The sequence below is a fragment of the Equus quagga genome, chromosome 8 (assembly GCF_021613505.1).
Source record: "Equus quagga isolate Etosha38 chromosome 8, UCLA_HA_Equagga_1.0, whole genome shotgun sequence".
Classification (NCBI taxonomy): Eukaryota; Metazoa; Chordata; class Mammalia; order Perissodactyla; family Equidae; genus Equus; species Equus quagga.
Window position 1 is genome coordinate 15,332,090 of NC_060274.1, and position 17,554 is coordinate 15,349,643.

Genomic DNA, 17,554 nt, shown 5'->3' on the forward strand with positions numbered 1-17,554 from the left:
ACCAACCCTAGACCTTGAATCACTCACTGCTGTTCATCTGTAAGATAGACTATAAGGTAAAAGTGAAATGTAGACAGATCAGGTTTAAATTTTTTCCTAATGGAGATATTTTATGCATATATTTAAATGTTTCAGGCAATGACCAGAATGATAACCTCAGTAGCAATTACCACTCAAGTGTATTTGGTAGAAGAGTTAGTATTAAATATTTCAAAACTCTATTTAGAAAATCACATCAATCTAACACATTTTATTGGGCAACATAAAATATACATGGGTATTATGGAAGAACAAAATCTAACATAAAAATGTGAAGCTGGCCTGCCAAGTCTGGAATGAATGCTGCAGAGGGAAAGCCAATAAGCAACTGGCACTTCAACAAAGAGGGAAATGGACTTATTAAGGGATTGTCAATTTGTCCAAATGTCAAATAGTTAGTTAGCGTGCATATGGACCATATACATGGACACAATTTATTTTTCTTAGCCCATATAGTCTTCCCCATCAAAATCCCTAGGGATTATATTCAAACATTTTTAATATTTCTGTGTGTATTAAAGATTATTATATATATGCTTGTCATATATTGGAAATATTATATAAACTTATATTAGGATAAATGGAATGTAATTTTGGATAATAAAGAGAAAGTGTAGTACTAACCACTATGGACCATTTCTAATCTCTTATGTCAATCTAGAGATGTAATAACTCAAAAATGGAAAAATAATATTATGACAGTGTATGTTTTTAAAGTAATGCTGTGAAAAGCATCTTTGAATGGTGTCAAAAATAAATTTATAGAGAAAAATAAACGAAGTTCATTAAAGATTGTATTTGGACAATGAAAACAGAGAGAATGCACAGAAATAATCCCCCCACCATCGGACCCCTCTTCTATGACCTGAGCAAAGCAGAGCCACTTAGCCTCCAGAGACCCAAATAGTGAAGACACTTCCTCCTCTCTGGGTGAGTGTGGGTCCAGAGCGGAAGCCACTGCATCTGTGAAGCATATGAGGGACCCTCCAGAGACTGCAGGCCTTCCTCTGGGAAAACACGAGGCTGCCTCTGCCGCCTGGTGCAGACCTAGCTTGCGTCCTCAGGCAGCGTTGTGTGGGTGTATTTGCTCAGTTGCAAAATGCAACTTCATACTGTCCTTGCTCACGAAGGACAAAGCCAGGCAAAGCTGACCCACCCCGCAGTGGAGATCCTCAGTCATTCTTCCTCTGCATGGTCTGTTACCCAAGCTGTAAGTGACACACTCGTTCATTTTCTCTTAATGTTTGGGTGCCACCTATTTTTCCCCTCTTCTTTAATCAGACACCAACGTTTTTTTTAAGGGACTATACAGAAAAATTTCGTATGGCAGAAATCAGGTAACCAGCCAAAAGAGTAACACGTTTTTCTCAGTGAAGAATCTTGTTTCCTGAAAAATGTCTGTGAAATACAAATTTAAAAGGAAGGCAGAAAATGACAGTAATTCTTAATAAAATCCTGATCCTGGAAAAGGACCCTTGCTGTGAGAGCATTTGATATATTGGTGAATGAAAGTGTGTAAGATTTCTTTGTCTCATAGGTTTCACGTTAAAGGTCTCATTTTTGAAGTACTGAGACCAGTCTTGTTGAAACATTAAAAATTACCACCAAATGTGCTCTGGTAGGAACATTTAAAACAGGTAAGTTTCTTACAGGATCTCAGAACCATGTATGTTTTATCCAAATATTTGGTGTATTGCTTTTTAAAGAAATCATATTGGTTACCCTCATAAATCTTAGTTACTTTCAGACTTCAATTCTTGATTGTATGGATGTTTTCCTTCCTTCGTGCAGTCAATTTCCACCAGAACCACAGAGATTCAGGGGAAACCGGAGGGCTGTGGAATAGTAGAGAAAGCACAGCCTTTGATGTTGAGCCAACGTGGTATACATTCTGTCACTCACCAACTGCAATCTCAGAGAGATAACACCCTCTCTGAGCCCCAAAGAGGTTGTAACATAAAAATATTAAAGCTTATCCATGTGGATATTATGAGAATTAAATTGGGTAGTAAAGCCTCTGACTCATAAAAGATGCCCTATAAAAGTTAATTCCCTACTGCCATTTCCCACTCTAGATACACGATCTACAGGAATTCTTCTGGATCCTAAAGTGCTAGCAAATGAAATAATAGTGTTTTTAGTGCCGTACATTTACCTACGACAGGCACCTTTAGGATCTCTTTTTGCCAATGATGGAGTCTGCTCTGTCATCAAAGTATACAATATTCACACACAGATCCAATTTCCAAGGTTAGGGGAATTTGTAAAATTGAGAACTGCGTGCCATCTCTTAGCTTCACCTCCCTCAAGAGATGTAGCGTTCAATGAAGAAATTTCAAGTGGTCTTTCAAGTGCCTGTCTCGCCTGGTAGTCACATCTTTGAGGCAGGCACAGGTGACAAAGTGATGCTGATGTGAATGGATCAGTCTTTCAAGACATTTGATGATTTCATAGTCAGGAAGAGCGAGGCTGGTCAGGTTCAAGCCCAGCATCTGGGAAACCACCTCTCTGAAGTCTACCAGCTGCAAAGTCAAACAGAAACACATTAATTGAGAGAGCAAAATGTATCAACTACCGCTAGGCCAAATGCAATGCAAAAACTGTGAATTTTTGTATGAGGTGGGCAAATTACTCTCACTAGCCTTAATTCTCTCATTTATAAAATACAAAGGCTAGTGTTCTAGAGTCCTTTCAAGAATGAACCTTTGACAATTTCATGTCTACTTTTCTGATAAGCCACTTAATGTGGTATTGGCTACCAAGTCAACAATCCCAGTTCAGCAACCATGAATGAGACTCTGACCTCACTAAAGCTCCATTTTCTCATTTCCGGGGTGGGAATGACCATACACCTACCTCCCAGGAATATTCAGAAATTCAGATCAAATGAAAGGATGACCGTGTGTGTGCTCTGCAAACTAGGTAATGCTTTACAAACGTTGGTGTGGTTGTGTCTATGGGTGATAAGCACTATGCACTGGAATTTTAACTGGGCAATGAACCTCTTAAACTCAAGAAAGAATAAGTGGAAAGAAAGCAGAGGACTTCAAAGTGATGATCAAATCACACAGATTGCCACCTCACAACCCATAACATTGGACTCTCTAAGGCTACTCTCTCTCCACCACAAAAGGAAAACTTGGAGGGTAGCAGGCTGGAGATAATGGATGAAATGTGCCTCATACCCCTTCAAATTCTCATAGACTGGTTGCTGTGATTCTAAGCTAAGGCAGAAGCAGATAAATTAGGGGACCTGGGCAATCCCTCACTAGAAGTACCTTTCATTTTAGAAAAGGTATGATCCAACCTGAAGACAGTTGTTGCATCCAGAAGAATTGCCTTCCGAGTCGTCCCACCACGTGTTCCTTCACTTCCCAACCTCCTTCCTATGCTGAGTCCAGGCTGGAAACCACAATGCTCTCTTCAGCCTAGTCTCCCCGATGAGAAAGCTTCCTCAAACTCTTCTGCCCTTTCGCATATGGCCAAAGCTCTGTTTCCCTCTGAGGACACTCTTAAAGTTTGGCCTTCCTCAACTCTGCCTGACACATGAGCCAAAGCAGAGGTAGCCAAAGAGGAAAAATAACCTAGGATCAGAGCCCCCTCTATGCCTTTTTGAGCTTCAGAAAAAGAGCTGATGAAAGCCAAAAGCAATGGAGGTCAGGCTGCCCAGCACATGCTCCCTTATGTCTGACCTTCTGATGGGCTCCGCAGATAAAACCCCTCCTTGCAACCAGCCAGCACTGAGGACTGTTTGATGGTTTACATCTGGGCTTGGTTGGCCATCAGGTCTGGGTGCCACTGTTTGAGATTTGGGATTGTTTCCTGCAACTGATCTCTGCTGGAGATAAGGTTTCTCTCCAGAGGCTGAAGCCCTGGTTAACGTTAGAAGATCTGGGATGATGCAACTTAGAGGCAAACAGGGGACACAATAAAAACCTCTCCAGAACCAGAACCTGGCTCTTCACAGGCTTCCCACTGCTGTGATAAGAACATCTTTTCTTTCCTACAATTCTGGCCATGAGAATGCGAATTATTTTTCTTGGTGGAATAAATTACAATGGTTCTTTTAATACCAAAAAGACACTAGGGGACAGGCAACTATGTTGATATGAAATAGAAAGCTTTGTAAATTGTTTATGAAGAAATGTATGAATAATTATCAAGCTTTTGCATTGTCCTAACTTCCCTAAATAAGGTTTCACCATGAAATTTCTACCCACCTGCTTTTCTCTCTTTTCTGCTTCTTCCAGAGACTTTTTTAGGGTCTTCATTTCACCAGTTATCGCTTCAATCATGTTCCTGGCCCTCTCTTTATCCTCTTTAGCCTCATGCTCTGTAGTATCCAGTTCTGACTTAACAGACATTAGCTTTTTCTCAGCTTTCTCCTTCATCTTCTCCAGTTTGTCTCTCGATTTATTTAAGTCTTCAATAGCTTTGGTCTGTTCCAAAGCTTTAATCTAAGACGTCAAGAGAATACTGGTCATTTCTTTCATATTCATTTAGGAAAATTGTATAAACAAGACAAGTCAGAAGTCAATGGAATTCACTTAACTTTTTTTATGAATGAAGAATAGAATCCACTCCAGTTATACAGACTTTGCTAAGCATATATGCTGGACAATCAAGTCTTAAGACAGCTAGAGTTTATAAACAGCACACTGGAGAACCACTATTTGGAAAATACATGAAATAAAATGGTAGATAGCATGATTCCGGGGTTAAGTATTAAAATAAAGTCTGCTGGCACTCACACGCAGGCTCTAATGAGCTCCACAGGTGAAAGCAACTTGCACTTTTTGCTCCTACCAATGAGTCGTCCTTGGTACAGAAAGATTAGGAAGAGCAAAATACCTCCTCTTCTAGTGGTTTGCCACAAGGAAGCCCCACCTAAAATCCCCTTGGCAAGTCATCATCGCTGCTGTGAGGAAAATTAGCAATTTTTCAAAAGAAATTTCTTCTGACTTTACCAACGAGTATGGGAGGTGGGAGGCGGCCACAGCACTCCACTGAAAACAAGAGGGAAGGAATGGTACCTCTCTCTAAGAAGCTGTCCCAGGATCTTAAAGCCAAAACAGAGCATCTTGGATTATGAGGACCATTTTCTTTAGTAGGTTAATATTTCAAATTATGCAGATCTGCTTACAAAAGGAATTTGAGTAAAAAGGAACAAAATTCTGATGTATACTACAACATGGATGAGCCTTGAAGAGATCATAAGTGAAATAAACCAGACACAAAAAGAGAAATGTTGTATAATCCCACTCATATGAGATACCTGGAATAGGTTAATTCACGGAGATACAATATAGCATAGAAGTTGCCAGGAGCTGAGGGAATGGGGAGTTAGTATTTAATGGCACGAAGTTTCCATTTAGGACAATGAAAAGTTCTAGAAATGGATAGCGATGATGGTTGCACAACATTGCAAATGTACTTAATGCCACTGAATTGTAGACTTAAAAATGGTTTAAAAGGTAAATTTTATGTTATGTATATTTTACCACAATTAAAAAAAAGAATTTGAGGTAGTTCTGCATAATTAGACACAAAATTTGTTAAACTGACCATTAAAAATAAATGTGAATGAGCTACCACTTAATCATAAGATGGCTATAATCAAAAAGACAGACAACAACAAGTGTTGGTGAGGACGTGGAGCAATCGGAATGCTCATGTACTGCTGATGGGAATGTAAAATGGTGCAGGAGCTATGAAAAGCAGCTTGCCAGTTTTCAAAATGTTAAACATAGAGTTAACATATGAACTAGCAATTCTACTGCTAGGTGTATAAATCCAAGAGAATTGAAAACTTAAGTCCACACAAAACCTACACACGAACGTTCGTAGCAGCACTAATTATAACCACCAAAAAGTGAGAACAACCCAAATATCCATTAACTGATGAGTAGATAAATAAAATGCGGGTATAGCCATACAAAAGAATATTATTCGGCAAGAAAAAGGAGTGAAGTACGGATACATGCTACAACATGGATGAACCTTGAAAACATTATGCTCAGGGGAAGAAGTGAGTCTCAAAAAAACACTTATTGTATGATTCCATTTGTGTGAAAGATCCAGAAAAGGCCAGGGGCTGGTGAAAGTGGGAAATGGGGAGTAACTGCTAACAGGTATGGGGTTTCCTTTTCATGATGAAAATGTTCTGAAATTAGACAGTGGTGATTTTTACACAACTCTGCAAATATACTAAAAACCATTGTGTTGTACACGTTAAGAGGGTGAGTTTCACAGTATGTAAATTATATCTTGATAAAGCTATTATTGGAAAGTGCACTTACAAAGAAACCTTTAAAATGCATCAAAATAAATAACTGAAATAAACGAAGAAGTACAAATGGAAGGAACAGACAAAGAACAAAGACCAGGAGAGCTCTGAATTTCGTTCTGAGCTTCCTAACAGTTCTGACAAGACCTACAGGCATATTCTCAAAGAAAAAGCATAATTTTATGTTTCAATTTTGTTGAAAATCATTTAAAAGTTAACAAAGAAAAGTGATAAAAGATACCAAAGAATGAATTTGAGTAAAATTTGTTTGCTGTCTTCTCTTTTTTCCCATCTCTTCTTTTCTAAGAAGGGAGGATGCTTTCTTGCTGCATCTGCCCGCATCCTGCTGTTCCTAGGGCAGAGTCTCGGTTAAGGAGAGAGTGTCAGAAAGGAAGAGAGCCTGAGAGACCAAACTGGTCTCCATGATAAAGAGCTGAGAGACAAGTGAGAAGAAGCAGTCTATGTTAACTAGGCCGCAGGAGCTGCTTTTTGAAGAATCTTGGAATGAGGTGATAGCAGTGTCACACAGCAAGGAAGTAAGAGAGAAAGAGAAATGGGGAAAGATGCTTAAAAATATTCCCACTCCTGATGAATGAAAGCCACCTTTGTATTTCTCTTTTCTCTTTTTTTTTCTTTTTTTGAGTAATGATAATAAAGCTAATAATCATCATTTAGTTGCTGGACTGTTGATTATTTATTGATGAAGGATTTTGAGACTGTTGTGATTTATCTAGATTACATTTGGAAGCTACTGTCAAAGGCTAAAATCTTTACCGAGGCTCCAGCTTAGAGAGCATCTTCACTGTGACCGAGTATCAGAATTATGGCGCAAGGAGCACAAGTTGAGCTGATTTAAACTCTGAAGTTTCCTCCAATACCACTGGAAAGTCAGAGGAATGGTAGAAACTATTCTAAGATCAGAATTATGATATGAGATGGGGGAAAAGTAACTTCTTGGGATATAGATGTCTAGGTGGAAAATCAGATTTATACCACCTTGTGTGACTTCACTGAATTGAGGAAGTTGGAATCAAGTACTTGAGTCAAATACCTAAACTGGAAACTTGATTTTACCTACTATAACACATACAACTTCTTAAGAAATTAAATTTCTTCCCAGGGAGAGGAGGTCAATGGCAGACATGCTTGGACAAGTTCAAAATTTTTGAACTGGTTCCATGCAAGAGAGAGGAAATCTCTTGGGAAACTGACAGCTGCTCTGAGACCTACAATCAAGAAGGGTTAAGAACAACCCTTGTAGCTTGGGAAATATGCAGGAAACAAAGTATTAACAACAGCTGGAGAAGGGACCCTGGGTCAGCTCCTTAGTCGATGAAATGGCACCAGCAGAGCAGCACTTGAGACAAAGAAAAGACACCCACGAAGTGCCGGTCTACAGGGCTGACCATGGAGATCATTCATGGATTCCCAGTTATCACATCAAAATCAAAATCAAAAATTAGATCCTAGCATATTAGAGTATTGTCTCTATGTTGGCTCCTGAGTGTGATGACCATATTGTGGTCACACGGAAGAATTCACTTGTTCTTAAGAGATACTTGGTGAGCATTTAGGAGTGAGGTGTCATGATGTCTACAGCTTACTCTCTTTCTCTCTCTCTCATTAGGCAAAATATAACAAGCAGTATAACGTTAACAATCTACATGAACAGGAAAAGAGTGTCTGTATACTCTTCTTGCAACTGTTCTATAGATTTGAAATTTTTCAAAATAAAAAGTCGGTAAAGGGAACTTTCCCATGCATGATCAATACATGCATAATGCATCTTCTCAGTAAAAATGTTTGAATATATATGTGTATTTATTTATAAATTACATAAACAACTGCTCTAAATAGGTAGGTTGTCAAATAGTTTACAAATTGGGGACATTAGATGGATGAAATCAATATCAATTTTGAAACCAAGTTATCTCCCTTTAAAACAAAGAGATTCCCTTCACGTGCCAACTCTCCCACCACGGCAGAGAAAATCTGTGGCAAAGCGGGATGTTGCTGGGATTGGAATGTTGAATTCAAAACCTTGAGTTAACAGAGAGGAGATACATTCAGCCTTTCTGCTCAGATTGGAAAAACATGCACAGTGGGCCATCTACCAAAGGCGACAGAACACAGCTTGGAAAGCTAGGAACACATAAATCAAGTCCTAATGAGAAGAATTTATAGCCAAGAATTTCCGAAAAATATGAGACTTTATCACAATCCTGAGGGCTGCCTGAATTCTTGTTGTCAGGGAGCAAGAGCAAGTAATGAAGTTCTGAGCCAAGCCACCAGGTCAGAAGTGGCAGCCAGCAGCGGGGATGAAGGCCTCAGCCTCCTAAGTCAAACCCAACAAACAAGATTCCAGGGAGCAAGACAGGGCTAAGTCGGTTTCTTAATGTTCCTAAAGGAGCTTCTCAGATCCAGCCCAGAGTTCAGTGAGAAACCGTGTCCTTAACATTCTTCCAGTGGGACAGAGCCGGTCATAAAGAAGACTGAGGTGCCACCCAGACCCCAGCGAGGACAGAGAAGATTCCAACTGTGCTTCGTTTCCGGTCAACATCATATCTAGTGTCTGCCTGTTTGAGGGAAAGAATTGCAAAATCCGGTGAACAATTCTCTCTCATGTTACAAGGGCCAAAGGCACTTAAAGAGAAGGTGATTCAATTTAACATTTGATGTGTTGAACCTCCCAGAGGAGCTAAACTCTCCAGCTGGAGGGTTTTCAAGAGGCTGCATTGAAAATCCTATCCTGCAGGAGCCAGGCACTGCACACAGGCTCTCTAAAGGAGGTGGGGCAGCAAAGTAGGAGTGTTTCCCAGTTGCCCAAATAGAGGCTGTGCCCCGTCTAAAGAGAACCATAGAGATTTAACTAGGAGGAAACAGTAGCAGAAATCAAAGGAGGATGTTTAACTTTGCAGTCTGCGCACACCTCCACTCCCCTACCACTCCACACCCGAGAATGTTCCTTCTTGCAGGTTCTGCTTGGGGCATACATTCAAAATGGGGAGAGCTCAGAACAACTCAAGATCAATGAATCTACATAATCAGAGCTGAGTCCAAGATGGTAGGTTAGGAAAAAAATATAAAGAAAGGCTGCACTGGCTGGTCTGGAGAAAGTTCTGGAGGCAAGAAGGAGCATGGGGAGCAGCTATCTTGTGTGGAAGATTATCAAGAGAGTTAGAACGAGGCTGAGATCTTTGCTGGTGGCTGAAGAAGGTGATCCCCTTGGTGTCTCCTTGAGAGACTACAATGAAGGTAATAATGGCTTTCCACTAGTTTTTGATTGTCTGACTACTGAGTTTGGGCCACGGCTCCCTACTAAGAATGGGCCGCTTGGTACAGACTAAAAGCGGATAGCTCTCCACCAAATATTCATTCTTTCTTTCTTTCTGACTGCCCAGAATAAAGACTCACTTCTCACACTGATTTCATCTGAGTGAGGCCCAGGGACTAAGTTCTGGCCAACGGAGACATAAGAAGTGTTGTAACATTCCTAGAAAGTGGTATAAAATGTGTCCCTCCAGCTTTTTCCTGCCTGATGACTGGAATAAGGCCAGCAGCCAGCTTGCACTGAGAGGTGGCATTGAAGATGAAAGCTGTTGCTAGGATGGTGAAGCAGAAAGATGGAACAAGCCAGGATTTCCAATGACCATGGAGCTATCCTACTAAGCGTAGAATGTCTACTTCCAAGCTTCTTTTTAGTGAGAAAGGAATAGACATCTCTCCCATCTAAGCCACTGTTATTATGGGGGGCGTGTTTTGATGTATTCAGCTGAAACTAATCATAACTGATGCAGGCTATGAAGCAATGGTGTTATGTCAGTTACACAAAGCATTTTCTGGAAGCCCTGGAGTTCTGCCACATGATTTCAGTGTCTGCATTTGCATTTGTGCATAAAGCTATGCTTACGCCAATTAGTAGTACTACTTTAATTATCCTAGGTTAATGAGGAAAGAGCAAAGGTAGAGTTAATACACAAATAACATGTTCGTGCCAAGCAAAGGCCAACCTGTGTCATGGTGTATGCACAAACAATGTATCCACAGTAGTAGAATGAGTCACATGGTAGAATAATCGCTCTGCCTTTACAACACAGACTATAGGTGCGCCCAACTCAACAGAGCCTGTGTTATGAGGGATTGGTACCACATATTCTTATTAATGGTGATTTGGGTAAAATAACATAATCTAGCATATTGAATTAATATTGCTAATTTTTTTAATTCTATTTTTACACTTTATTTTGATTTCTAAATTGGTTTGGATTTTATAATGGGAAAAACATAATAAGATTAAGAAATTTCTCTGTAGTGTTAGGGTTGTACATATGAAAGCAATATTACAACAAATTATTTTGACGCAACACAGGGAGGGGAATCTATGAAAGAATATTTTTCTTTCAAAAAGGGATTTCTATAATACTTAACTTTGCCTGCCAAATTAAAATTTAATAATTCATCTGGAAAGGTCTACTTTTTTCTGGTCTAGAATTAAGGGGGAAATTTACTGCATGGGTCTTAAAGAGGCAGATTTGGACATCCTAGGAGTCAAGGTCTTCAACAAGGGTTTTGCAACAGACAGAAATGCATACAAAAACTTGCCCACAAATGTTCATAACAGTCTTATTCATAACAGCCAAAAAGTGGAAACAATCCAAATATCCATCAAATGCTAAATGGATAAACAAAATGTGATATACCCACACCATGGAATATTATTCAACCAGTAAAAAGAACTGCGACAGTTAATTTTATGTGCCAAGTTGGCTGAGTCACAGTGCCCAGATATTTGCTCAATCATTATTGTGGATATGTCCATGAGGATGTTCTGGAGGTGAGATTAACGTTTAAATTAGCGAACTCTCAGTAAGGCCGATTTCCCTTCCATAATGTGGGTGAGCTTCATGCAATCAGTTGAAGGTCTGAATACAACAACAGACTGACTTCCCCTGAGCAAGAGGAAATTATGGCAGCTGACAGCCTTTGGCCTTGAACTGCAACACTGGCTCTTCCTCAGTCTCCAGCCTGCCAGCCCATCATGCAGATTTTGGACTTGCCTGCCTCCATGATTATGTGAGCCAATTCCTTAAAATGATGTCTCTATACATGTCTGTATATAATAGATCTCTCTCTCTCTACATACATATGTACATGTATATATGTAGATAGATATGTGTACATACATGTAGAAAGAATACAGCACTGACACATGATACAATATGGATGAACCTTGAAAAAATTATACAAAGTGAAAGGAATCAGAGGCAAAAGGCCACATATTGTATGATTCCATTTATATGAAATATCCGGAATAGGCAAATCCATAGAGATAGAAAGTAGATTAGTGGCTGCCAAAGGTTGGGGAAGCAGGGGATGGGCAGTGACTGCTGATGAGCATGGGAGTTTTTGGGGGTATGGAAGGGCATGATGGAAATGTTCTAGAATTAGGGAGTGGTGATGGTTGCACAACCTTGTCTAAAAACCGCTGAATCGCACACTTTAAAAAGGTGAATTTTATGGCATGCGAATTATATCTCAACTTTTTTTAAAAAAACACATGGAAATGTAGTCCAAATTATTGTTTTATGTTGACCTTCTACAAATGGTGAAATTAATTCTTAATTTAGTAAGTGTAGTGGGTTGAATAGTGTCCCCATCTCAAAAGATTTGTCCACTCAGAGCCTCAGAATGTGACTTATTTGGAATAAGGGCCTTTGCAGATGTAATTAAGGTAAGGATCTTATGAGGAGACCATCCCTGATGAGGTGGGCCCTAAATGCCATGATGGGTATTTTTATAAGGGACGGAAAAGGAGAGATACACAGAAGGGAAGGTCACGTCAAGATGGAGGCAGAGGTTGGAATTATGCAGCTGCAAGCCAAGGATGGCCAGCAGCAGCCAGAAGCCAGAAGAAAGGCACGGAATGGTTCTCCCTCAGATCCTCCAGAAGGAATTCAGACACCTGGCTTCCAGAATTGTGAGAGAAAAAGTTTCTGTTGGATTAAGCCACCCAGTTTGCAGTAACTGGTTATGGCAGCTCTGGAAAACAAATACAGGAAGGCGGTTTTTGCCAATTCCAGAAATGTTACTTTCTGAGTAGTAAAGTTAGCGCAGTGACAAGCATAGGCAACGTACAAAGATGGACGGTTGATATCATTCATCTGTCTCGGACACCAATAACTCAATGTCTCAAAGAAAAAAATAAAAAGCTATTTTGTAGTGGATATCTCTGATAAATTCACGAAGTGGGCATTTACTGTGTTAGTAAGTTAGAGAGGTCTCTCAGCTCCACTGTAAGGCAGAGTTGGCATTCTATTGAAACAGAATGAGGGGTCTGAATAGACCCTGAGTCAGTCAAGTCCAGTCTCTCCTAAACCTTTCCTATATCTTATCTGTAAAAGCGTGTGGACCTCCTTAGGCAAAATAAACCAACAAAGTAAACACACAAGCCAACTTTATTTACTTCCCCAACTCTCTTCTTTTCATCCAAATATTTCATCCAAGTATTTCACCATCTTTGTTTCCACTTCTCCTTCATCCTTCAGCCAAATGAAATTCAGCTTATTCTCAGAGACCTCTCCCCATCACCATGATCTACTACCATAGACGCCTGAGCCACAGATGTCCCAAAGTCAAGTGCAATGAACAGTCCTTCAGTCTTTATCTTACTGCTGCACTTGATGCAGTTGATCAAGCCTCATTCTGGAGAACCCCTGCTGGCCTCAAGCCTCTGTTCCTTTTTAGTCTCTTTCCTATCAATTTCACTCTCCTGCTTGAACCTCTCCAGTGGCTCCCCAGGACCCAGAGGGTAGGTCCAATCATCTTAACATGATATGCAAAGCCCTGTGTGACCTGGCTCTTGCCCACTGCCCAGCTTCTTCTCCCACCACTCCCTGACTCCCAGAGATTACCATGCTGTTAGCAGCAGCCAATCGGAGCTTCTATTCTCCCACTCATTGCACTTAATTATCACTCTCTTCTCCAATCTATTTGCCTATATTTTGAGTATTCCACCTCCACAATTTTTGTCATATCCACATCACCTGTATTAATCATTTCTTTCTTTAACTCAATCGCCTTTTTAACGTAAATGAATTTATTTTAAGGGGAATTTTATATGATTTCAATAGAATTTGCCACAAAGGTAGACAATAAAACAAACACTGAATAATGAAAACAAAACAGTATTACTAGGTACTACTGCTTGTACTCAGTCCTGAGCTTAAGGCTTATTCTTCATTTAAAAAGTAGATTAGCAAGTGTTCCAGAGGTATAAAGACATAATAACCTCTAACTAAGATTTTTCTTCTTGATAATGAAAGAATTGAAAGCAAAATTAAAGGGAATAAGTTTTCACTTCAGGATTGAACATTATATAACGCCCTGCCAGGTACCACCTAGAACCATTTTGTATACCACCAGAGGGCCGTGCCCCACACTTGAAAACATTACTTGACACCACTGATGCCAGAATTGGAAATTCTTAAACCAGACACTGTTACTAGAACCACATGTTGCAAAATAACATCACCCAGAGAGCAAGACTTTATTATAGGAATCAGGCTTGCTTGTGAAAAAGCCACTTGTAAATAATTATAATAATCCAGGAAAATGATGCAGACCTAAGGCAGACGAAGTTGAAACCAAATGGGAACATCATATTCTGTAGACACAGGACTCCATTTCCACTGCTTTCCTATTTCTTCCTTCCCTTCCTTCCTTTCTTTCTTTCTTTTTTGCTGAGGAACGTTTGCCCTGAGTTAACATCTGTTCCAATCTTCCTCTATTTTATATGTGTTGCTGCCACAGCATGGCTGACAAGTGGTGTAGGTCCACGCCCGGGATCCAAACACATGAACCTGGGCCATTGAAGCGGAATGCATGGAACTTTAACCAATCAGCCACGGGCCAGCCCCTTGTTTCCCTGTTTCTGCTATCTGCCACAGAAAGTGGGGGCTACTCTCACCTCAATGCCATTTCTGGTTGACAACCATTCAGGGTTGGCTTGGCCCCAACATCCTACTGCTACTGTCAATATGCTTAACCTGGAAGATTCCATGCCTCAGACCCAAACCCTCAATGGGCACCCACACTGCCATTCACCAGGAGCTGTCCCACTTCTAAAACTGCTGTCATTCCCTCTCATGCAGCAGATGCTGAACAGTATTCCTGGGTGTCACAGACCGGGAGCTCCTTGCTTCATCACGACTCCCTCTGCTGTTAGACTTTGTTCTGCCATGCTCCATTTCTGCCGGCCCGTCTTATTTGGGCCTCTGAGTTGCAGTAATTCTGAAGGTTTCACCAGCCCCACATTACAACTTCCAGTGATAAAATTAGTTATAATGGCAACTAATATTTATATCATGCTTTACAGTATATTTATTCACTATAGTATTATATTTTAGCTTTACAATATCTGGAAACATGCAGAGAGCTGGCTGGAACCTACAAGTCAATGTCACAGAGTACTGACAGCCCTTCATAGGGGCCAGCCAGCCTCAATCACAGGTGGAATTTCAGCTCCTTGAAGAGAAATAACAAAAGCAAGGCAGGCTCCTAGTATCAAGAGAAACAAGAGTCTCTGAGATTACGAAGGTATGAGTACAGTACAAAGAACAAAGCAGGAACCCAGTTAAGGAGAATGGGGGCTCAATCATGGAAGTAATGCAGATTTTATAACTAGTTAACAGTAAAATGAACACCAAGGTTGAGTAAATTCCGACTTTCTAAATTAAGCTTCTTAATTTCTCTTGAGGACAAGAATAACCACATTACGTAAGAAACAGTAAATTTGTTGGTAGGGACCAAATTTCCCAGCCATGGAGTGGAGCAAATTGGGGATAAGAAGCCACGGAGCTCACATTGAATCTTCCATCACTACCACGTCTTGTTTCTGAAACACACTGGTAGTCTTATTAGGAAAACCTCATTCAGGTCCTTCTTCTGAGAAGCTAATATGCATTAAGCTTCCTTAGGGTCACTCCCACTTAGTTATTGACTACTCAATATTATTCTCTTCCCCTTGACTTTGTGGAGCTCTGCACAGTTGAATGCATGAAAATCCACAATGCCATTGACCCTTCCTTTCTATCAGAGATTTCTTTGAAAAAGTTGGACTATTCCACTGACACATTCTTACAATGAAACATGTCCTTTTCTTTGTGATTGAATTTACTTCCCCACTTTGAAACCCAAGTCCACTTTGCTTATCATTCCTATTTTATGCATTGGTACCCATCAACTATGAGAGCCATTCTCATCTATCCTCCAACATGAGAAAGTCAATGAACAGAAGAGGGTCTTCCTAGGCCCAGGGGCAGTGGAGTAGCAATAATAGTAGGTGGGCACTCCAGGCAGTGCTTCTGGAGTAATCCAAGATGTCACTACAGTCCGTTGATAGCTGGAAAACCGTATTGGAAACACAAGAAGATATCTCCCTTCCTTCTCAACCAAATTGAGCCCAAACAGAGGAATTTTAAGTGGTGTAAGAGAGGTTTTATCAAAGATTAAGTGTTTGCTTCAGATATATACCTGGTGGACTGGAGAAATACTTGATCCATAGATCTGTGGTCTGCAAAGTGGAATGCACACGCAGAAAGATTTAGAGATTGCTGCCATGGAAAACTAAGGTAACTCTCCAGTAGTGTAGCCCTAAGATTTAAACGAACACCATCTTCTTCCTCTGTCACCTTTTGGTCATCTATGGCGTAGAGTTTTCCGCATATCTATGTGTATATTTTTCTAACTCCCCATTAAATCACTGCTTACAATGTCTTCTTCTGCCTTGGAAAACGGAGACCAGGTAGTTCAGACTGTCTCACTGAATACAATTTAAGAGGGGAACAAGAAAAAAAAAAGCCTCCTTAAAAGTTCAAAGAGCTTATAAGATACCAAAAACTACTGGACCAACATCCAGGAGAGGCTTGGAACTCGAAGGTGCACAAAGTCTTTGGGACCCTTCGTTCTGTGGGAGCGTTTGCTAATCTGGAAGGGGTGGCTGAGGGGTTTAGGGCATTTTGCCAGCCTCTCAGAGATGGAGCACAGGAGTCAGAACCTGGTTCCTGCCTCTGATGGGACCCCCAATAAGTCACTCCTACTGGGGACTGGGTCCCTAAAAGGCTTTGTCTCACTAGTAAGGAAAACGGGGGAAACTCTCTCCCCCATCTAGTGTGTCACTTCACTTCATATCAACAGAGAGTCTCAAAATACCTTAAGGCTTAAATTTGGATTAAGATGGGCCAGAGCTATGAGGTTAAAATGCCCTCTGGAATCTAGAAAAAGAAAATAAATATCCTCTCTGGAGGAGGAGAACATCACCCTATAAACCTCAAATTACTTCAACAAAGATAATTATGAAATCTCCAAATACTTGGAAATTCAGAGATGTACTTCTAAATAATCTGTGTATCAAAGAAAAAAACCCCAGAGAAAATTAGAAAATATTTTAAACTAAATGACAACCAACCTACTATATAACCAAACTTTTGGGATGTAGCTCAAACAATACTTAGAGGAAAATTCACAGCCATAAATACATGTATTAGAAAAGAAGGAAGACTAAACATTAATGAGCTGATAAACATCTCAGGAAGATAAAAAACAAATAGCAAAATAAAGTAGGAAAAAAGCAAATAATAAAGAGAAGAGAAAAATTTGATGAAAGAGAAAACCTATGTTTCATTTTCAAAGCTCTGTATTACACCTTGGCTATCATGGCGAAGTTCCTCCTTTTTTTTTGCTCCATCACGTGCCCCCTTATTAGCTGCCTTACCACTGGTTTCCACGTCTTTAACTTTTTCTTCCTGGCTTCTCTGGAAGTACTTAGGGGTCCTTTATCTCTCTAACAAAACAGTGCTCCTATGGCGCCATACGCAAGGAAGTCAGGGGCTGCGTGCCTCCAGCCTGGAGATAAACAGGCCACACATCCTATGGGTCAGGAACAGCCAGAGCAAGGTCCAGGCACATCAACTTTAGGATAAGCTGTGTTGTCTTTTGGAAATAAGAAACCAGTTTCCATCACCAGCACCCCAAACTGTTGGAGCAAATGGTATTTTCTAACTAACCATATTTCCTCTGGCTTAAAATGTCTTTTCATTCCTGCACTGCTCAATCTTTCTGGGATGCTTCTCTCCCCTCCTTCTTCCTGAGATAGTGTCTAGGTGGATGAAAATCCGTGGGATGTTAGCAGAGGTGATTCTGGCCCACACACTGGCCCGAATCTTTCCTGTA

At 40.4% G+C, this 17,554-nt stretch overlaps 1 protein-coding gene across 2 annotated transcripts in view; it reads right to left on the reverse strand.

Moving 5' to 3' along the window:
* Positions 1-261: 261 nt before the first annotated feature.
* CCDC170 (coiled-coil domain containing 170) overlaps positions 262-17,554 on the reverse strand; it is a 91,965-nt gene continuing 74,672 nt past the window's right edge. For both annotated transcript variants that reach the window (XM_046668798.1, XM_046668797.1), the window contains 2 exons: positions 4,260-4,496; positions 262-2,561 (listed from right to left, as the gene is read on the reverse strand). In XM_046668798.1, coding sequence (XP_046524754.1) covers positions 2,361-2,561; positions 4,260-4,496 — 438 coding nt within the window. In that variant the 3' untranslated portion in view covers positions 262-2,360. The remainder of the gene's footprint in view (positions 2,562-4,259; positions 4,497-17,554) is intronic.